Source organism: Peromyscus eremicus, chromosome 10 (genome assembly GCF_949786415.1).
Source record: "Peromyscus eremicus chromosome 10, PerEre_H2_v1, whole genome shotgun sequence".
In the NCBI taxonomy this organism is placed as follows: domain Eukaryota; kingdom Metazoa; phylum Chordata; class Mammalia; order Rodentia; family Cricetidae; genus Peromyscus; species Peromyscus eremicus.
Genome location: NC_081426.1, coordinates 60,286,928 through 60,303,238, shown reverse-complemented (window position 1 = coordinate 60,303,238; position 16,311 = coordinate 60,286,928). Strand labels below are relative to the sequence as shown.

The following is a 16,311-nucleotide window of genomic DNA, read 5'->3' as shown; positions in this document are numbered from 1 at the left end:
AACTCACTTGACTTTCCAGATAGGCCAACATAGGAGAATCAGCTCAACTATGAGGTTTCTGTTAGACTAGAAACAGTACTATAGGACCCATGGTTCAGTGAATTGACACAGTTAAAATATGCCAGCATCCCTCACTACCTGCCTAGACCACTAAGGATTACTGTGAACTTGGGTGCCTTCACAAGAAGCAGGTGATCGATGGGGTATGTTGCTCAGTCAGCTTTCTTCTTTGGGACACTAACTAATTCCTCTAGTTCCTATGGACATTGTCTTGCATCATAAATTTATTTACAGTTTTGGATTTATGCATGTTACAAGTTGGGGGAATCTTGCATCTACTTGTAAGAAAGGGATCTGTTCTCAACACATTGCTGATCTGGCTTTGCCCACTGGTGAACTCATCAGACAACTGAGGGCTTGTGTGAATCGGGTGGAAATATTCAGGAAACTTTCCGCGTAGCAAGGGGAGCAGATGAGCTCACAATTGCACTGCCAGGAAGTAGTTACTGCTCTGAGACACTGTGACAGCTCCCCTTCTCTGAGACCCAATGTCTGAATTCATCACCCCTGCTCACTCTTCAAGCACAATAGATTGCTTTTATCGCATACTGACTATATATCAAGCATTTTATAAGTACTTTGTATGCAGACCCTGTCATCTTAAACCAGTTATTCCAGGAGATGGACACAGAATATTTCTGTTTTTTAAATTAGGGTACTAATGAGAGTAACCGCCTAATATGTCTTAGTGTTTGCCTTGATGTTTACCAGATATATGTTCAATGAGATTCTGGTTCCAAGTTTAATCCGGACCTTCTTGGGACTACTAATCTAAAGAGATAGGTCACTGAGGAGACCGCAGAAACACGAAATCAATGCTTTAGAGTCGATTTCCATTGATTGCATGAGTGCTGTGTGCCCTCTGTGCAATTTTATAGCAGGAAAAACTGCAAAGGATGCTAGAGAGTGTGATAACGATGCATTTCTCTCTCCGAGTCAGCTTTACTGTCAGCATGGCTCATAACAAAGACTGTCTTGAGAAGGGCCTGGCTGACCAGGACACTTCAGTGAGAACTCATCCTAAAACAGTGCCTTCACAAACTTCTTCTGCTTCCTGCAAGGTGGCAGAACCCTCAGGAGTCCCTATGAGTCTAGATAGGTAGATTAAGAACTGCTAATAACTTTAATGGCTTAAATGAACACATCACTAAAACACCAAACAAGCCCCTTGGGTTACCAAACCACTCCTAAGGGACATCATTTCTCTACTTAAAACAGAGATGGAACTGTGTATGGAAAGGAACCGAGTAGCTCCATGCCATCTTAATTTTGACCTCGCTAGGGTAGAAATGAAGGAAATTTCCCCTTTGGATTGCCTTTACTACACTATACACAGAACTGAGTGAAAGTACCCCTCAGCTCTTTATGACTGATGATAGGTTGCACAGACTGGTGATCCCTGCGGTCCAGGAGATAAGTCAGGAAGATCACTAGTTCAAGGTCATCTTCTGAGAGACACCAAGTTCCACGTCAGATGCCATGAGACCTTGCCTTTAAACAAAACAGCACAAATATACACTTATAAGCCAGCTGTGGGACGTACATTGAACAGCTATCAATTTGCATGAAGAGAATGTGCCTTCGCCCAGTATAAGGGTGAGGTCAAATTCATGACCCACTGTCCTCAAAGTGGCTCAAATAAGAGCTTTGGTTCTTCTCTTCATGGAATATAGATTAATAGGTTATTGATATATCCAGACCTGCCAATTTCTACAGTGAGCTAAGCAATCATTCCAATTATAATAGCTACAAACTCTTGCTGTCCACATTAGCCAAGTTCTAGGTCTTTCCCACAGATACTTTCATTAGAGCATCCTGAGGATGTCTGAGGTTGTGAGGCCTATGCCTTCTAGAACTAACAGTCATTGGAGATCAGATGTATCATAGAAGGTAGTACTTGCCTTTAGAGATCGTGAGAGTTATAGCTTAAGGTCTGTGTGGGTTCTGCATGTCACTGCCAGGCTCTCTGGAACTGTGACAGTGATGCTAGAGAGTGGAGGTGGGGGTGGGGGTGGGGGGTTTCCCAACAGTTCCTGCTTGCTAAGGACCTCACTGTCTACTCTTAGTGGAAAATCTCTCTCTCAGTGTTATATTTGGTCACTGCATCTCAGAGCTCAGTTATCACATTTGGTCAGTACATCCTGGAGCTCAGTATCACTTTTGGTTAGGGTACCTTGGAGCTCCTGGAATTCTCCATGAACCGAGCTTCACATACACCATCCTCCCCAACCTTTTCTTTAGCATCCGGGTATTATACACGTAGAACCATGCAGCCCCTTCTCCATTTCTACACTTGGTTTGGAACATGTCACCCTTCTAGAATTAGCCTCTCTTTTAGAGAAGTTCCTTGTCGAATCTTCCTTGACCTCTGCTAATCCATTAGGATTGTTTTCATTACTCAGGTTCTCATGTAAGAAAAAGAAAAGGAGTAAATTCCAATCCCTTTGACCCAAGAAGGTACTGTAGGAATTCTTCATTACAGGTTAACATGGAAGGGGGACGTGTGAAATCCTGCTCATCTGAGACCACTGTAGCTAGAGTTTTCCTGCCTGGCCCACGGTCAGGGCAAATCTCTGTCACCCGCCAGTCCCACAGCCATTCAGACCTGACCAAGTAAACACAGAGACTTATATTGGTTACAAACTGTATGGCCGTGGCAGGCTTTTTGCTAACTGTTCTTACAGCTTAAATTAATCCATTTCCATTAATCTATACCTTGCCACATGGCTCGTGGCTTACCGGGATCTTCACATGTGGCTTGTCATGGTGGCGGCTGGCAGTGTCTCCCTCCCAGCCTTCCACTTTCCAGAATTCTTCTCTTTGTCCCGCCTATACTTCCTGCCTAGCCAATGGCCAATCAGTGATTTATTTACTGACCAATCAGCAACACACTTGACATACAGACCATCCCACAGCAGACCACAGTCTAAATCTCTCAGGAGGACCGATCCATTACTCCTGGGGGGGGGGGGGGGGGGGGAATTACCAAAGGGCTAGGCTCTCAGAAATGCAATATTGTAAAGTCCCATCTAAAGACATTGCTCGGAATGGCATGGAGTGTCTTCCTCAAGCAATCTCTATTATATACTGAGGCACAAGGTCTCCCATTTGATCTCAAAGCTTGACAGTTCAGCCTGTCCAGCTAGTTAGTTAGCTCTTGGAATCTCCTGTCTCTACCTCCCCCATACTGGGATTATAACTGCATTGCCATGGCCACTCTGCATTTCAGTGCTGGAGATCTAAACTCAGATCCCCACCCTTGCCCAGCAAGTGCTTTAACCAAATGATCCATGTCCCAATCCCTGTGTGAAATTAGGCTAATGTAAAAGTAGAGGATGAAGCTTGTGTTGTATCTAAAATAGGATGTAGTAATAGACCATGACTGTGGGCGAAACCGGCCTCTCTAAAACTGAAAAATGGGTAGGATTGAGCCTGCCTTGGAGCTGTGACCTTCAGGACACTGAGGATAAAAATGTAGCTCTGATCCTGGAAAGCTCTTAGTGGCTCCCTGCCGAGCAGAGACTAGACTTCAGACAGCTTTCTCAGCATGAAGAACCCCTTTTGAGCTAGCCTGAGTGCTTCCTCAGCATGACGTTCAGTCCAGCCCTTTCTTGCCTCAGTCGGGGCTGCTTCCCTGTTCCACGTCTTAGCATCTCACTGAGTCTCCGACCATATCTGTGCTCCACAGGCAAGCTTGTCTGTACCATTTGTCCTAGCTCTCTTAGTTATCATTGGTATCTTTATCAGTGGGTGGAGAAGCTTTCTCTTGCCTTCCAAATGGGGCAGTGCAGACAGCGACTTCTTTGTCCTTTGGAGTGTATTTATTGGGCAAACTTTTGTTGACTACCTACTGTTTGTTGACTGGTGTGGAGAAGATGAGTAACGCACCCCCTGCAGCCCCAGGCTGCTCCTATTCTGGTAGGGGGAGACTGACTTTTAACCAGAGAGCCAGAAAATCTCCAGGTAAGTGTGCTGTGGGGGAGGAGTTGGTCCTTGTGGCTGTGGACCCAGAGCAGCTTGGCTGGCTTCAGCAATGCAGAACACTTCAGAAGGGCACATGTCAGCAGGTTTTGTGGGAAGAGTTGGCTGGCACTGAACGGTAGAAAATGAAGACAAGTGGATTTTTTTTTTTTTTTTTTTTTTTAGAATGTGATTGTCCTTTCACTGCAGAGGAGGAAGAGTTTAACTTAATTCAATCCTGTTTGTTTGCTGAAGTTTGTTATGGTGCCAGGGATCAGACTCAAGATCAGACTTGCCCCCCCCCCCATTTTTAACTAGTAAGCTCTTTAAACTTTTTCTGTTCTTTCAGTTCTATGACCTGTATTTTTTTTTTTTTTTTGAGGTGTCCTCAGTCTTGCGATCCTAAGGAGTGCTTTAGGATCCATTGATTGCACTGTTGCCGTGACCTTGGGGGAGCTTCACAGTTGTGTGATGATGATCTTGAAGATGAAGTTAGAAATCTTGCTTTTAGTTGGAGAAATGATTAGACTAGTGTCATTGGTTGGATCATTGAGGATTGCCTACTTAGACCTTAATATTTATCTTTTTTTTTTTTTTCAACTTAAGGGAGAGTTTTATTTGGGTTCTGGGTTTCAAAGGATTCCAGCTTTCTGCAGCAGACAAGGCATTGTGGTCTGGCTCTGTGCTGGAGGGCACTGTGGTAGAAATCCTCATGGGTTAGTGAGTCCATGTGACGGTTGATTGTCAGCTTGACCTTTTTTTTTTTTTCCTATTTTCATCCAAAAAAAAGAAACAAAGAAGAAAAAAATATTCAATAGGATGCTTAAATTTTAAAATGTATTTCAGATTACTTGTTTGAATTTTCACTAAACTGTCACATAAACTAGTCCAAAGTTATTGACTTTGGGGTATCTTTTTATGAAAGGGAAGAGTCTCAGTCAGACATTTAGATGGAAAAGATGAATAAATATTATTGGTTTTGAAGTGGATAATTTTACATAAATATTAAATGGCACCCCAGCAATAATAGTATGTGAGTTTTACTTTTTGTTATAAATGGACACTACCTGAGAGGAGAATTATGTAGCTCTTGTCAGATTTTATACTGTAGAAAAGATTTGAAATGTGGGTCTGGTCTGAATAAGGATAGTAAAATGAAACATTTCTTTTTTGTTGTTTCCTATTTTGAGACAGGGTTTCTCTGTGTCTGCCTCTGCCTCCCAGGTGCTGGGATTGAAGGCATGCGCCACACTGCCCGACTATTGAAACATTTCTTGTCCACTAAGAAGCATGTTTCTTTCAGGTTATGAGAAGACAGATGATGTTTCAGAGAAGACCTCGCTGGCTGATCAGGAGGAAGTAAGAACCATATTCATCAACCAGCCTCAGCTGACAAAATTCTGCAACAATCATGTCAGGTAGGATAGGCTGGGGGAAAGCCGGGGAGGATAGGATGGTAGAGCAGGATGGGTGGGAAGAAAATGCCTGCCGGGTATGGTAGCACACACCTTTTTCCCCAGCACTCTGGAGGCAGAGGCAACTAGATCTCTGTGAGTTCATAGCCAGCCTGGTCTGTGTAGTGAATTCCAGGACAGCCAGGGCTACACAGAGAAAGGAACCCTGTTTCAAAGCAGGTGGGTGGGGTGAGTTACCAGGAGCTCTCGGTTCAGTTAGAAGGGTCTGCCGTTCCAATGTTTTCTGTCCACGAAAGAAACGCTGGCCCTGGTGTGACTCATGCATGGTAGAATGCTTTGTCTACCATTTATAAAGCTCTGGGTTCAATGACCAGCATCACAAAACAAAAAGAAAAGGATAAAATCAAAAGCCCTGGATGAGCCGGGCGTTGGTGGCGCACGCCTTTAATCCCAGCACTTGGGAGGCAGAGCCAGGCGGATCTCTGTGAGTTCGAGGCCAGCCTGGGCTACCAAGTGAGTTCCAGGAAAGGCGCAAAGCTACACAGAGAAACCCTGTCTCGAAAAACAAAACAAAACAAAACAAAACAAAACAAAACAAAACAAAACAAAACAAAAAAAAAAACAAAAAACAAAAAACAAACAAACAAAAAAAAGCCCTGGATGTAGGAAGGAGCAGAAGGGACAAGCTCCTAGACTCCAGGAGTTTTGAATAATCAAAGCTACCCCTGGGCAATTGTCTCTCTAAACCTGTAGTGGTGTATTGTTTTTGCATGCCAGGTTTTAACAGCTTAGGAACAATTCTTGAAATTGTCTACCAAGAACTTTTGGAGGTTTGGCTTGTTTGTTTTAGCTAGAGTCTTAAAGTATGGGTTTGGATAGTTGTAATGTAGCACATGTCATACAGCATGCTTGGCGAATGCCTTCCTTGCTGCAAGTGATAAGGTTTTAATTTCAGCAGTCATGAAAAGATTCCTCATAAGCACTAGATTCTAAGTACTTTGGACTACACGAACACCCCAAGTGCTTGCCTGTTTTTCTCCAGGATCAGACCTACCATATTTGAGGTGTACCCATTTACAATTAGTATTTAAAACCTTGCAGATCCTCTAGTAGTATCTCTGTTGGAGAGTATGGCATGCATCTTTAACTTCCCCTCTGTTTATTAACAAGAGGAAGGAAGGCCTGGAGGTTTCCAAGGCCAACGTGTTCCTGTCTTTATTGATTCTGGCCAGTGTGGCATCCTCACCATGTTCCTAGCATGGCCCTAGAGACAGTACAGGTAGAAGAGCAGAAAAAGCTGTTGGCCTGGTTATCCAGGAAGCTGCTCACACTGTCTGGTCTTTCTCAAAGGCTGATATGTTTCTGTTGATGTGTTAGTGTAGTATCTTATCTAAAATTGCTCTTCTCTGCAAGCTACTCCTAGTACTGTTTAGCATGATAACTGACCAGAGAAAAGAAATGATGTTATAGAGAAACAAAGCTTATGAGTACATAAAAAGCTCAGTCTTGGCTGTTTATTTAGCCGGTTCCTTCCCCTCTTTTTCATTTACGTTACCAATCCCTAAACTATAGTTTCCAAATTTGAAACTGTGAACAGATGTTGTCATCTGATTACTCCTGTGCTGGGAACAGAACTTTGAAAACATGGGTGCTGATTATGGAGGAGCTAAGCTTTATGCTTCTTTTTGTTTTTGCTTTCCAGTACTGCAAAATACAACGTGATCACATTCCTTCCAAGATTCCTGTACTCTCAGTTCAGAAGAGCAGCTAATTCGTTCTTTCTCTTTATCGCCCTGCTCCAGGTAAAGTTGCATCCATCTTCAAACATCTGTTCAAAGCTGATGTGCAAGAAGTAGAAAAGGCTTTATTGAATCCTCCACCAATGCCCTGAGGCTTATAGAAAGGCAGAGAGATTAGCTGGCATAGTGCATATTCCCTCCTGCTGAAGCTGCTGCATGCCCAGATTATCTGGCCTCCTCCACCCCTCCAAGCCTTTGGGTTCATGATTATTCAAATATTTGATATGGTCTATAAATTTGATGGCAAGAAGTGTTCATTTTAGGTGTTGAAGGGAGGACTTTTCCCCCAGATTATCCAGTTAGTTTTATTTCAGTGAAAGTATCAATACTGAATGGCTCACTATAAAAATTATCACTTCCGAAAATGACGGCTTAAGCTGGCTGGTGGTGGTACGTGCTTTTTTTAATCCCAGCACTTGGACGGCAGAGGCAGGCAGATCTCTGTGAGTTCAAGGCCAGCCTGGTCTACAAAGTGAGTTTCAGGACAGCTAGGACTGTTACACAGAGAAACCTTGTCTCCAGGGGTGGGGCGAGGGGGAGACCATTTAGTTAGTTTTCACAAATGTTTTAAGAAAAAAAAATGCATTTAAAAAAAGCCAATGTTCACTGTTAGCAAAAGAGCTGAAAATGCAGCAAAGCATAAAGAAAAAGTAAACCAATTATTCCAGCACCAGAGGCCACTGCTCTTAAAAATGGGGTCTTCCGGTCTTCTTTGTGACCGCAAGCACCATTTTCTGATTTAGATAACGAAAAGGGATAGTGAAATGAACATTATTTTGTAATCTGATTTATCCGTATTAAATGTGTAGACATTTCTACAGCTGTTGGTTGCATTTCTATGTTCTCCCCTTGATGGTGATGTGTGTTATTATAATGCTGCTTTGTCTTTTTTCGATCTTGCACTGTGTTAGCTCTCTGTACTGTGTGTTGATAATCAATCAAATGAACTTGTTCTGCAGACACTTCACCCGGAACTAGTAAAGCCCGTGAGAAATGTTTGAGAAGGCCCTGTGACTTTGTTCTTTTAGGTTTGTTATAACCCTTCTGGGTCTCACTGGTGTTATCCTGCCTTTTCTCTTATTCAGCAAATACCCGACGTGTCACCGACAGGTCGATACACAACACTGGTTCCTCTCTTATTTATTTTAGCTGTGGCAGCTATCAAAGAGATAATAGAAGATATTGTAAGTATTTATTTAATTTTTCATATGTCAATTGCTTAAACGTATATTAATTTTATTTTCTTAAAGCTATATAATTTACAGTATAGGTCTGTATCTGGAGTTTTCCTGTGTCCACCCGGCTCCTATAGCCCGCTCAGGCCCAATTAAACACACAGAGACTAATATTACTTATAAACTGTATGGCCGTGGCAGGCTTCTTGCTATCTGTTCTTATATCTTAAATTAACCCATTTCTATTAGTCTATAAGTTGCCACATGGCTCGTGGCTTACAGGTATCTTACATCATGCTTCTCCTCGTGGCAGCTGGCAGCGTCTCCTTGCCTCAGCCTTCCACCTCCCAGCATTCTCCTCTCTCCTTATCCCGCCTACACTATACTTCCTGCCTGGCTACTGGCCAATCAGCATTTTATTTATCAATCAGAGCAACGCATTCACAGCATCCCCAGCATAGGCCCTTTAAAATGCCCATTCAACTTAAAGATGAATAGAACTGCATTTCTTTTCCTGAAGTCAATTTCTAACAGATTAATATTGAGGAATTCTTGGTACAGCATTCTCTTAGGTTTATAATTTATTAATAAAAGAAATATAGTAATTGGCATGAAGAAGAAAATTGGACTTGAACATTGTTTCTGATTAATTGAAACCATCTCCAAATTAAATATAAAAGAAGTTTTTAATTTGTATTTTTTATTTTTAAAGTTAAATAGTATGGTTTTCACCTTATTAGATGCCTTGATTTCTTCTCATTCTATTTTAATATTCTGAGTTTCCTCTTCATTATCTTGTCTTATTGAAAGACAGTAGCAGTAAGTTTGCTATTTTTAGCCTTCCCTGGTAGGAAAGAGGAAGTCAGTTTCCCCTCATAAAATAAATTCCCCCGAATAACTTTAGACCCTTTCCGGATTCTATTTTAACTGTCTTATCTGAAGAAGCCAATATTGGGTTTTATACTGTGGGTTTTTGATGATTTCAGTTGTCTTACAGTACTTCTTTGCATGTCTAAAATAACCTCCTGTTGGGCTTTAGAAGAATCAGATTTGGGCCAGGGAGGCTGAGGAAGCCTTAATAAATGCACAGCGCCACATTTCACAAATAGTAATGTTACTTCTACAACCTTACTTCATTAATCTTATTAAAAAGAGAAAAAACATAGATTCACGTGGCCTGCTAGAATTGGAGTGATTGGATGTTGCACCGATGATCTCAAGGCTCTAAGTATCTAACAGTAGACTCCAAGGCTACATAACTGTGTGTATGTGTCTAAGGCACTGTGGTCCTCTTGGTGGGTGCTATCCTGCTTGGACCCACAAGCAGGGAAATTGAAGGAATTCTCCTTCCTTAGCTTGTCCTCATGCACTTACGTTCTTTAAATTATTTGGCAGCCCCTGGAGACCAGTCCTCAGGATAATTTTTGCCTCTTTCTTTGCCTCATGCACTCTTTTCTTTCTTTGTTAAACTTGATTTTTTTTTTTTTTTCTGGAGCACATGTGATTCTTTAGGCATTGTGCTATTGGTTTGGGGTTTGCTTGTTTATTTGTTTTTTACTCAGTAACTTCAAGGGTTCTCCATTTAAAACATAAAAACTGAGTCTGGAGAGATGGCTCAGTGTTTGAGGTTGTGTACTGCTCCAGTAGAGGACCTGAGTTTGCTTCAGAAGGCTCACAATTACATGTAACTTAAGTTTCAGGGGATCTGATATCCTCTTCTAGCCTTTGTGGGCACCTGTATTCATTCACACACACTCACACAGATATGCAGTCGTCATGCACATAATTTAAAATATAAATGACTTTAAAAAAAAAACGCATACAGATGCTCTACTAAAGAGTTTTTTTTTTTTTTTGGTTTTTCGAGACAGGGTTTCTCTGTGTAGCTTTGAGCCTTTCCTGGGACTCACTTGGTAGTCCAGGCTGGCCTCGAACTCACAGAGATCCACCTGGCTCTGCCTCCTGAGTGCTGGGATTAAAGGCGTGCGCCACCACCGCCCGGCTTCTAAAGAGTTTTTTAAAATACAAATTTTTTTTTAAAAGTCAAGGAAGCTGAGACTTTAAGAGGTCATAGACCTTGTCCAAGAAAGTGGTGAAATCAAAATGCCATCCCAGGTTGTGCTCTCAATATAGAGAGTCACAAGCAGAAATATCAGTAATATTTACTGTGCTTCTGGATTCTGTGTACTTGTTCCCTGTTGCTTATGTTTATTTGAACGTATAGCACATCTCTAAGGTATTGCCTATTGTTAGGGTCCACAGATCACTCCACTCATGTATGCAAAGGCAAGAGTGTTTATTTCTCAAGAGAAGAATTCTTGCATGCAGGGGTCAGCCACATAACAAAATTGTGATGGCCCCCCAGAGAAGCTTCTTCTATAGACAACCAGGAGGGGATTAGGTCATCCTAAACATGATTGGCCAAACAAGCAACAGCCACACTAATATGTTTCTGATTGTCTGGGGCTGTAAGTGCCAAATCATGCCTGGTATGCAATATCCCCCCCCCCCACCTCATCAGAAACAGAAATTTAACTGAAACTCAGGCCTATGAGAGACTGGGGCCAGGAGAAGCCCACTGTGGTGTCCTCTCAGTGATCTTCCCAGTTTCCAAATGAGAAAGAATAGTCGGAAGGGCAAAGTCACTTGCCTGAGGTCAACCCCCGGGAGCCAGAGTTCAATCATGGCGATTTGGATGGAGCCTTATATGTTAGCCCTCATCATAGCTGCCTCCTCTATCTTCTCTTTGGTTTTATAGCAAAGCTGTAATTTCTCCACCTGTGGTGTCTAGACACTGTCTTTCAAGATATACAGTAAATGAAATTGTATTCAAGAAGTATCTTTAATAGAGCATCATGCAATAACAAGATATCATTGGGAAGAAACTAATCAAACAGCTCTCGGAAAATATAACCTTTGTATGGTGAGGCAGTAGTGATTTCACTAGCGAACTGTTATTCATAGACACTGGCTATAGGAAGGAATTGTTTAACGTGTAGTGTATGTTCAACGATGCAATTACAGAAAGTTTGAAATAACAGTCCTGAGGAGAGAACAGAAGGAGTAATGGTTTGGGTAGCTGGACAAAGAACTATCATGACGTACCATATTTTCACAGAGACTATAAGGACAACAGAAACACAAGGGCCCTGCTCAGGTGCCTATCGTTGCTTAGGGTATAAATTAGGATGTGTTTAAACCTTGTCACATTGTTAATCTTATTCAGTATGTCAGTGGCCTAATCTATATGCCTGTTATCTACTTACTGAGACAGGTGGTCCCCAGAGACAGGGAGACAGTACCCTTGTTCCATGTGGTCACTTGGGGATGCAAACTGAATTGAATCTCTGCTGGGCAGAATGGTGTAGGGTTGTAGCAGAGAAGGGTGGAGGAAATAGCCATGGCACTTCTCAAGTGCTTGGGCCATCAATGTTTACATTGACAACAACACTGTTTGCAGGTGTAAGAACTAACGGGGTGATAAAGAGATGCTGTCTTCATATCCATGAAGTATGGAACTAGATGTTTGTGAGGACTAATTATGTCTTCTTAGAGTTGTCTGTTAAGTTGGTATTCAGAACCATAAAAACACTCTTTTTTTTTTTTTAGCAGAAAAGTATTAAACATTAGTAGGTTTCATCCATTGCAAAATGAATACTTACTCAAAGTCTATGGGATGCAGATACCAAATATCTGGCACATGCTACTGAGTAAAAGAAGTCTGGGTGGAGCTGAAAATCCAGTAGAAGAGCTAGGTGGGTGTTTAGTAAATAATTAATTAGCAAAGAAAGAGGGTGCTAGATAAAGTGACAGGGAAAAGAAAGTTCAAGGTGGCTTTAAGTTTCTGATTTGTAAAGACAAGTATACATGAGCTCGTGGTTTCGTGTCTGGGCTGAAGTAACAGATTACACAGTTCCAGCCCCTTTGAAGCAGAGAGAGGTAGACAAAGACAGAGAGCAGGGGGAGGGAGAAAGGATGTGAGGGATGGACTGTAGACAGGCCCACCAGAGGCTTGGTGTGAAAGGGTTGAGCCAAGTAAAGGATGTAGGAGTGAGAAGGGCAGGAGCAAAACCTTGATCATCCTCGTCTCTGAAGAAGGGACCAAGTGCACGCTGAAAACAATGCCTGGGAGAACAGGGTTTCCTGATCAAGGAGTCTGGGGCTGTCACTTTCTCAAGACACGTTACCGGACCTCGCAAAGACAGCTTCCTTTCCTCTAAATGGAATTTAACTTGACATTTCAGCCTTGTCAGGGGGATTAAATTTACAAAAAAAAAATCAGCATTGTACACTTAAGTGTCCTAAAATTTGTAACATTGTTCATATGATACCATTTATTGATAAATTTTCTATCCAAAATGGAAAACAATAAACATCTCATCACATCTCAGTGATATTGAATGAATTTTGATAATAAGACAGTAGCATTTGAAATTAGAGAGTGACTATATTTTTTTGTGAACTTTTAGGTTTAGAAGGAATAAAGATATCTTCATCATAAATGTAAATTCTTTGTATTTGGAAAGTTAGAAACTGGACACTGACCTAATTTATTAGGTGGGGAAAGGTTGAAGACAAAGAGGCTCAGATTTAAGAATTTTTTGTAGGTGGAAACTAATGTCCAAGGCCACTTTAGCTTCATAAAGTTTCATTTCTTGTTCGATATGAAATGCTTCATTAATTAGCTTATATCTCCATCCGTTAGGAGTCTAACCATTCATTGTCTCTCATAGATGTGTATGGGGGAAGCATATGTATACCTTCTTTTATTATCTAAATTTACCTTGGACTTAGAAATTCTTGGACCAAACTTATTTTGGATCACTTTCAAATGTTCTTGTAATCTTTATTAAGAAAGAAACAGCAACAGAAAAATATTTGGAACTTTACAATTGTATTTCTCTATTGTTAATATAGATACAAAACGATTTAAATTTTTTTTATTTCAAATACTCTTCTAGCAAATTATACTTTCTTTTGGAAGCAATCATATTCCCATGAGATTGCTTCACCATTACACATGTATTGCGGGTAGTTTGCCCTGAGAAAGACTTGCGGTGTAGATACGTAAGAATCGTGTTCCTCGCAGTGGGACTTCAGTGCTGTTTGTAGGTCGCACAGTTCAGTTCATACTTTGATGACTTGAGTCTACACTGTCAACTCACTCCACCGTCTCCGATACAGCGGTGGCTCCGAGGAGTGCTGACTCCACACGTTTCTCTTGGAAAACTTTTTTCACTAAGCTTCTTCAATACCCTGTTTTTCTCAAATGGAAAACTTAGGCACTTGTGGCATTTTTTCTTAGTTCTCACATTGGAAGTGCAAGCCTTGGCTTTCTAAGATAGGATCTTTGAGCAAAGGATTCGTTACACTCAACACTTCGCTGCCTTGTTGCCTGAGTCTGGGTGTGTGTTCCTCCATACTGTAAGTTTAGACAGAAGCCGCAGGAGACCCCCAGTTGTGACTCCTAGAGTGGCCGCTGGCCACGAGCTTCTCAGCTTTCCTTACTCTTCTAAAATCTTGGTTTATGTAACTCTCCAGCCTCACCTGCCTCAACTTAAAAATCACCTGCTCACCATTTAATTTTGCGGGTGCTTCGGGGAGGAAGAAGAATAGAATCTATTACTCGGTGGCATCTGGTGGCTTATGGGGGTCCTGTGGAGCAGTGAAGACAAGAACCTGGATTAAAAGGGATGGATGTGCTTGTTTCTAGTTGTCGACAGACATCAGCGCATCTTCAAATTATGGAGGATGTATTCAGCTTAATCAGATAATGAGTTTCACAAAAAGCTGAAAATACTTCAATCCCATTATTAAATGGTAGTTATTATAGATAATTCTCCTGGGCAATCTTCTCCGTGAGTTATTTAAGCAATAGACTAAATCAGACTTTGGCTTCATTTTTTTTTCCTGGTAACATTAAAATGTTGTTCTACCTATTTGCTATTTAAGAACTTTCTGGGGACCCCAAGCTTGTGCTGCCAGGGAATAGCACTGTATGATGAAGCTGTGAGTGGTCTAACACCCACCCACCCCCAATCTATGAGCATAGAAAGAGAAAAACCTGGAAAACATAAGTGAAATGACCTTCGTTGATCATGAGTACCATTTTACGCTACCAAACTCGTTCATTTTTTTAACTGAGGTTTTTGTTTTGTTTTGTTTTGTTCTGAACTTTAGAAACGACACAAAGCTGATAATGCGGTGAACAAGAAACAGACACAAGGTAAGACCTCTATGTCTTTTTTCTTGTGTTTACTGTCTGTACTCACTGTCATAGCCTCAAACTCATTACGTACATATGATTCAGTTGAGAATACTGTATTGTATTGAAATACTTTCTGTCCCAGGTCAGATTCCTTTTTACTTCATTAGCAGTTATTAGCCCAGCACTTAAAACCACAGAAATGATAATTTTTTTAAAAAGTCACATTTTAATGTATTTAGGTGCTTCCTAGCTATATGCTTCTGAATATATCGTTTAAAAGGTCTACAGTATTGTCACTGTGTTAAAAACTATAAAATGGTCGTGGGGCTGTGGTGGCGCACGCCTTTAATCCCAGCGCTCGGGAGGCAGAGCCAGGTGGATCTTTGTGAGTTCGAGGCCAGCCTGGGCTACAGAGCGAGATCCAGGAAAGGCGCAAAGCTACACAGAGAAACCCTGTCTTGAAAAAACAAAAAACAAACAAACAAACAAAAAAACTATAAAATGCCTTCGCTTTATTTGTAAACAGTGTTGGCTGTAGAAAGAAATAATAGAAAATTATCTGAATTTTGTTACTAGTTTGAAAACCACTCTGAGTTATTCCACACGGGCAGATGAAATTAGCCATCAAAATAAAAGCCCAGCTTCTGAATGTACATAGTGTTTTCACGAGGCCTTTTTTTGTTATAGACTAAGCCATAATGACCTTCAATACAGGCAAAGAAGACCCTGTCTCTCATGCTTTTAAAAAGTACCTAGAACTTGAAAGCAGACATCTTATGCCATTTCTGAGCTTGCTTCCACAGAGAGACTCCTTTCTCTCTGCAGTTCTCTGGTGAAGGGAATGGGTATATTCCAGCGTCAGCTAGTCATTAAACAATATTTACTTCTGCTCCTATGGGGAGGCCTTATGGCAGGAGTTCTCAACCTGTGGGTCGTAACCCCTGGCGGGGGGGGGGGGGTGTTTATCAGGTGTCTTGCGTATCAGATAACATTACTATTCGTAACAGTAACAAAATTACGGTCATGAAGTAGCAATGAAATAATTTTATGGTTGGGGTCACCACACCATGAGGAACTATATTAAAGGGTCACAGCATTAGGAAGGTTGAGAACCACTGCCCTATGGGAATTCACTCCCTCCTCATCACTTCCTACCAAAGGCCTCATCTGCTAGATATTTTATATATTTGAGGAGGGTGTATTTATTAGCCTAAAATATTTAGAGTATCTACTGAAATATAAGGATGATGAAATGAGAATTTTAGCTTTGAAGAGCTTACAGCCTATTTGTTAAGATAAGTACATGTGAAAAAAAGAGCATGGCCTCGTACAATCTTAGAGATTTGGGTAGAAGATGAAGGATTGGGTTGTACAGTCTCAGTGACTCATTAGATTGTTGTGGCAAATAGTGTTTTCCATGTCTGATGCCACAGAAACCCAAAAAGAAAGAAAATCCTGGAACACCTTGAGCTAGGTCTTGGATTTGGGGAGGACTGTGGATGAACAGAGAGATGCAGGGATGATGTTTTGCCGGTGGGTTGAGTGGGAAAGGGGAAGAGAAGACAGCCTGAGAAAGAGGAAAGACAGCTGCTGGGTTGCTGGACTGAGCTATTATTAGGATGTCGGGTGTCCAAAGGAGAGCCATAGCCGAGGAAAACAGACCCGTGATCTACAGGATGGGCTCCTCAAATTTT

General features: G+C 41.5%; 1 protein-coding gene across 1 annotated transcript in view; it reads left to right on the top strand.

Moving 5' to 3' along the window:
- Positions 1-3,935: 3,935 nt before the first annotated feature.
- Atp8a1 (ATPase phospholipid transporting 8A1) overlaps positions 3,936-16,311 on the top strand; it is a 196,666-nt gene continuing 184,290 nt past the window's right edge. The window contains exons 1-5 of the mRNA XM_059274745.1: positions 3,936-4,023; positions 5,324-5,438; positions 7,138-7,237; positions 8,320-8,418; positions 14,590-14,635. Coding sequence (XP_059130728.1) covers positions 3,936-4,023; positions 5,324-5,438; positions 7,138-7,237; positions 8,320-8,418; positions 14,590-14,635 — 448 coding nt within the window. The remainder of the gene's footprint in view (positions 4,024-5,323; positions 5,439-7,137; positions 7,238-8,319; positions 8,419-14,589; positions 14,636-16,311) is intronic.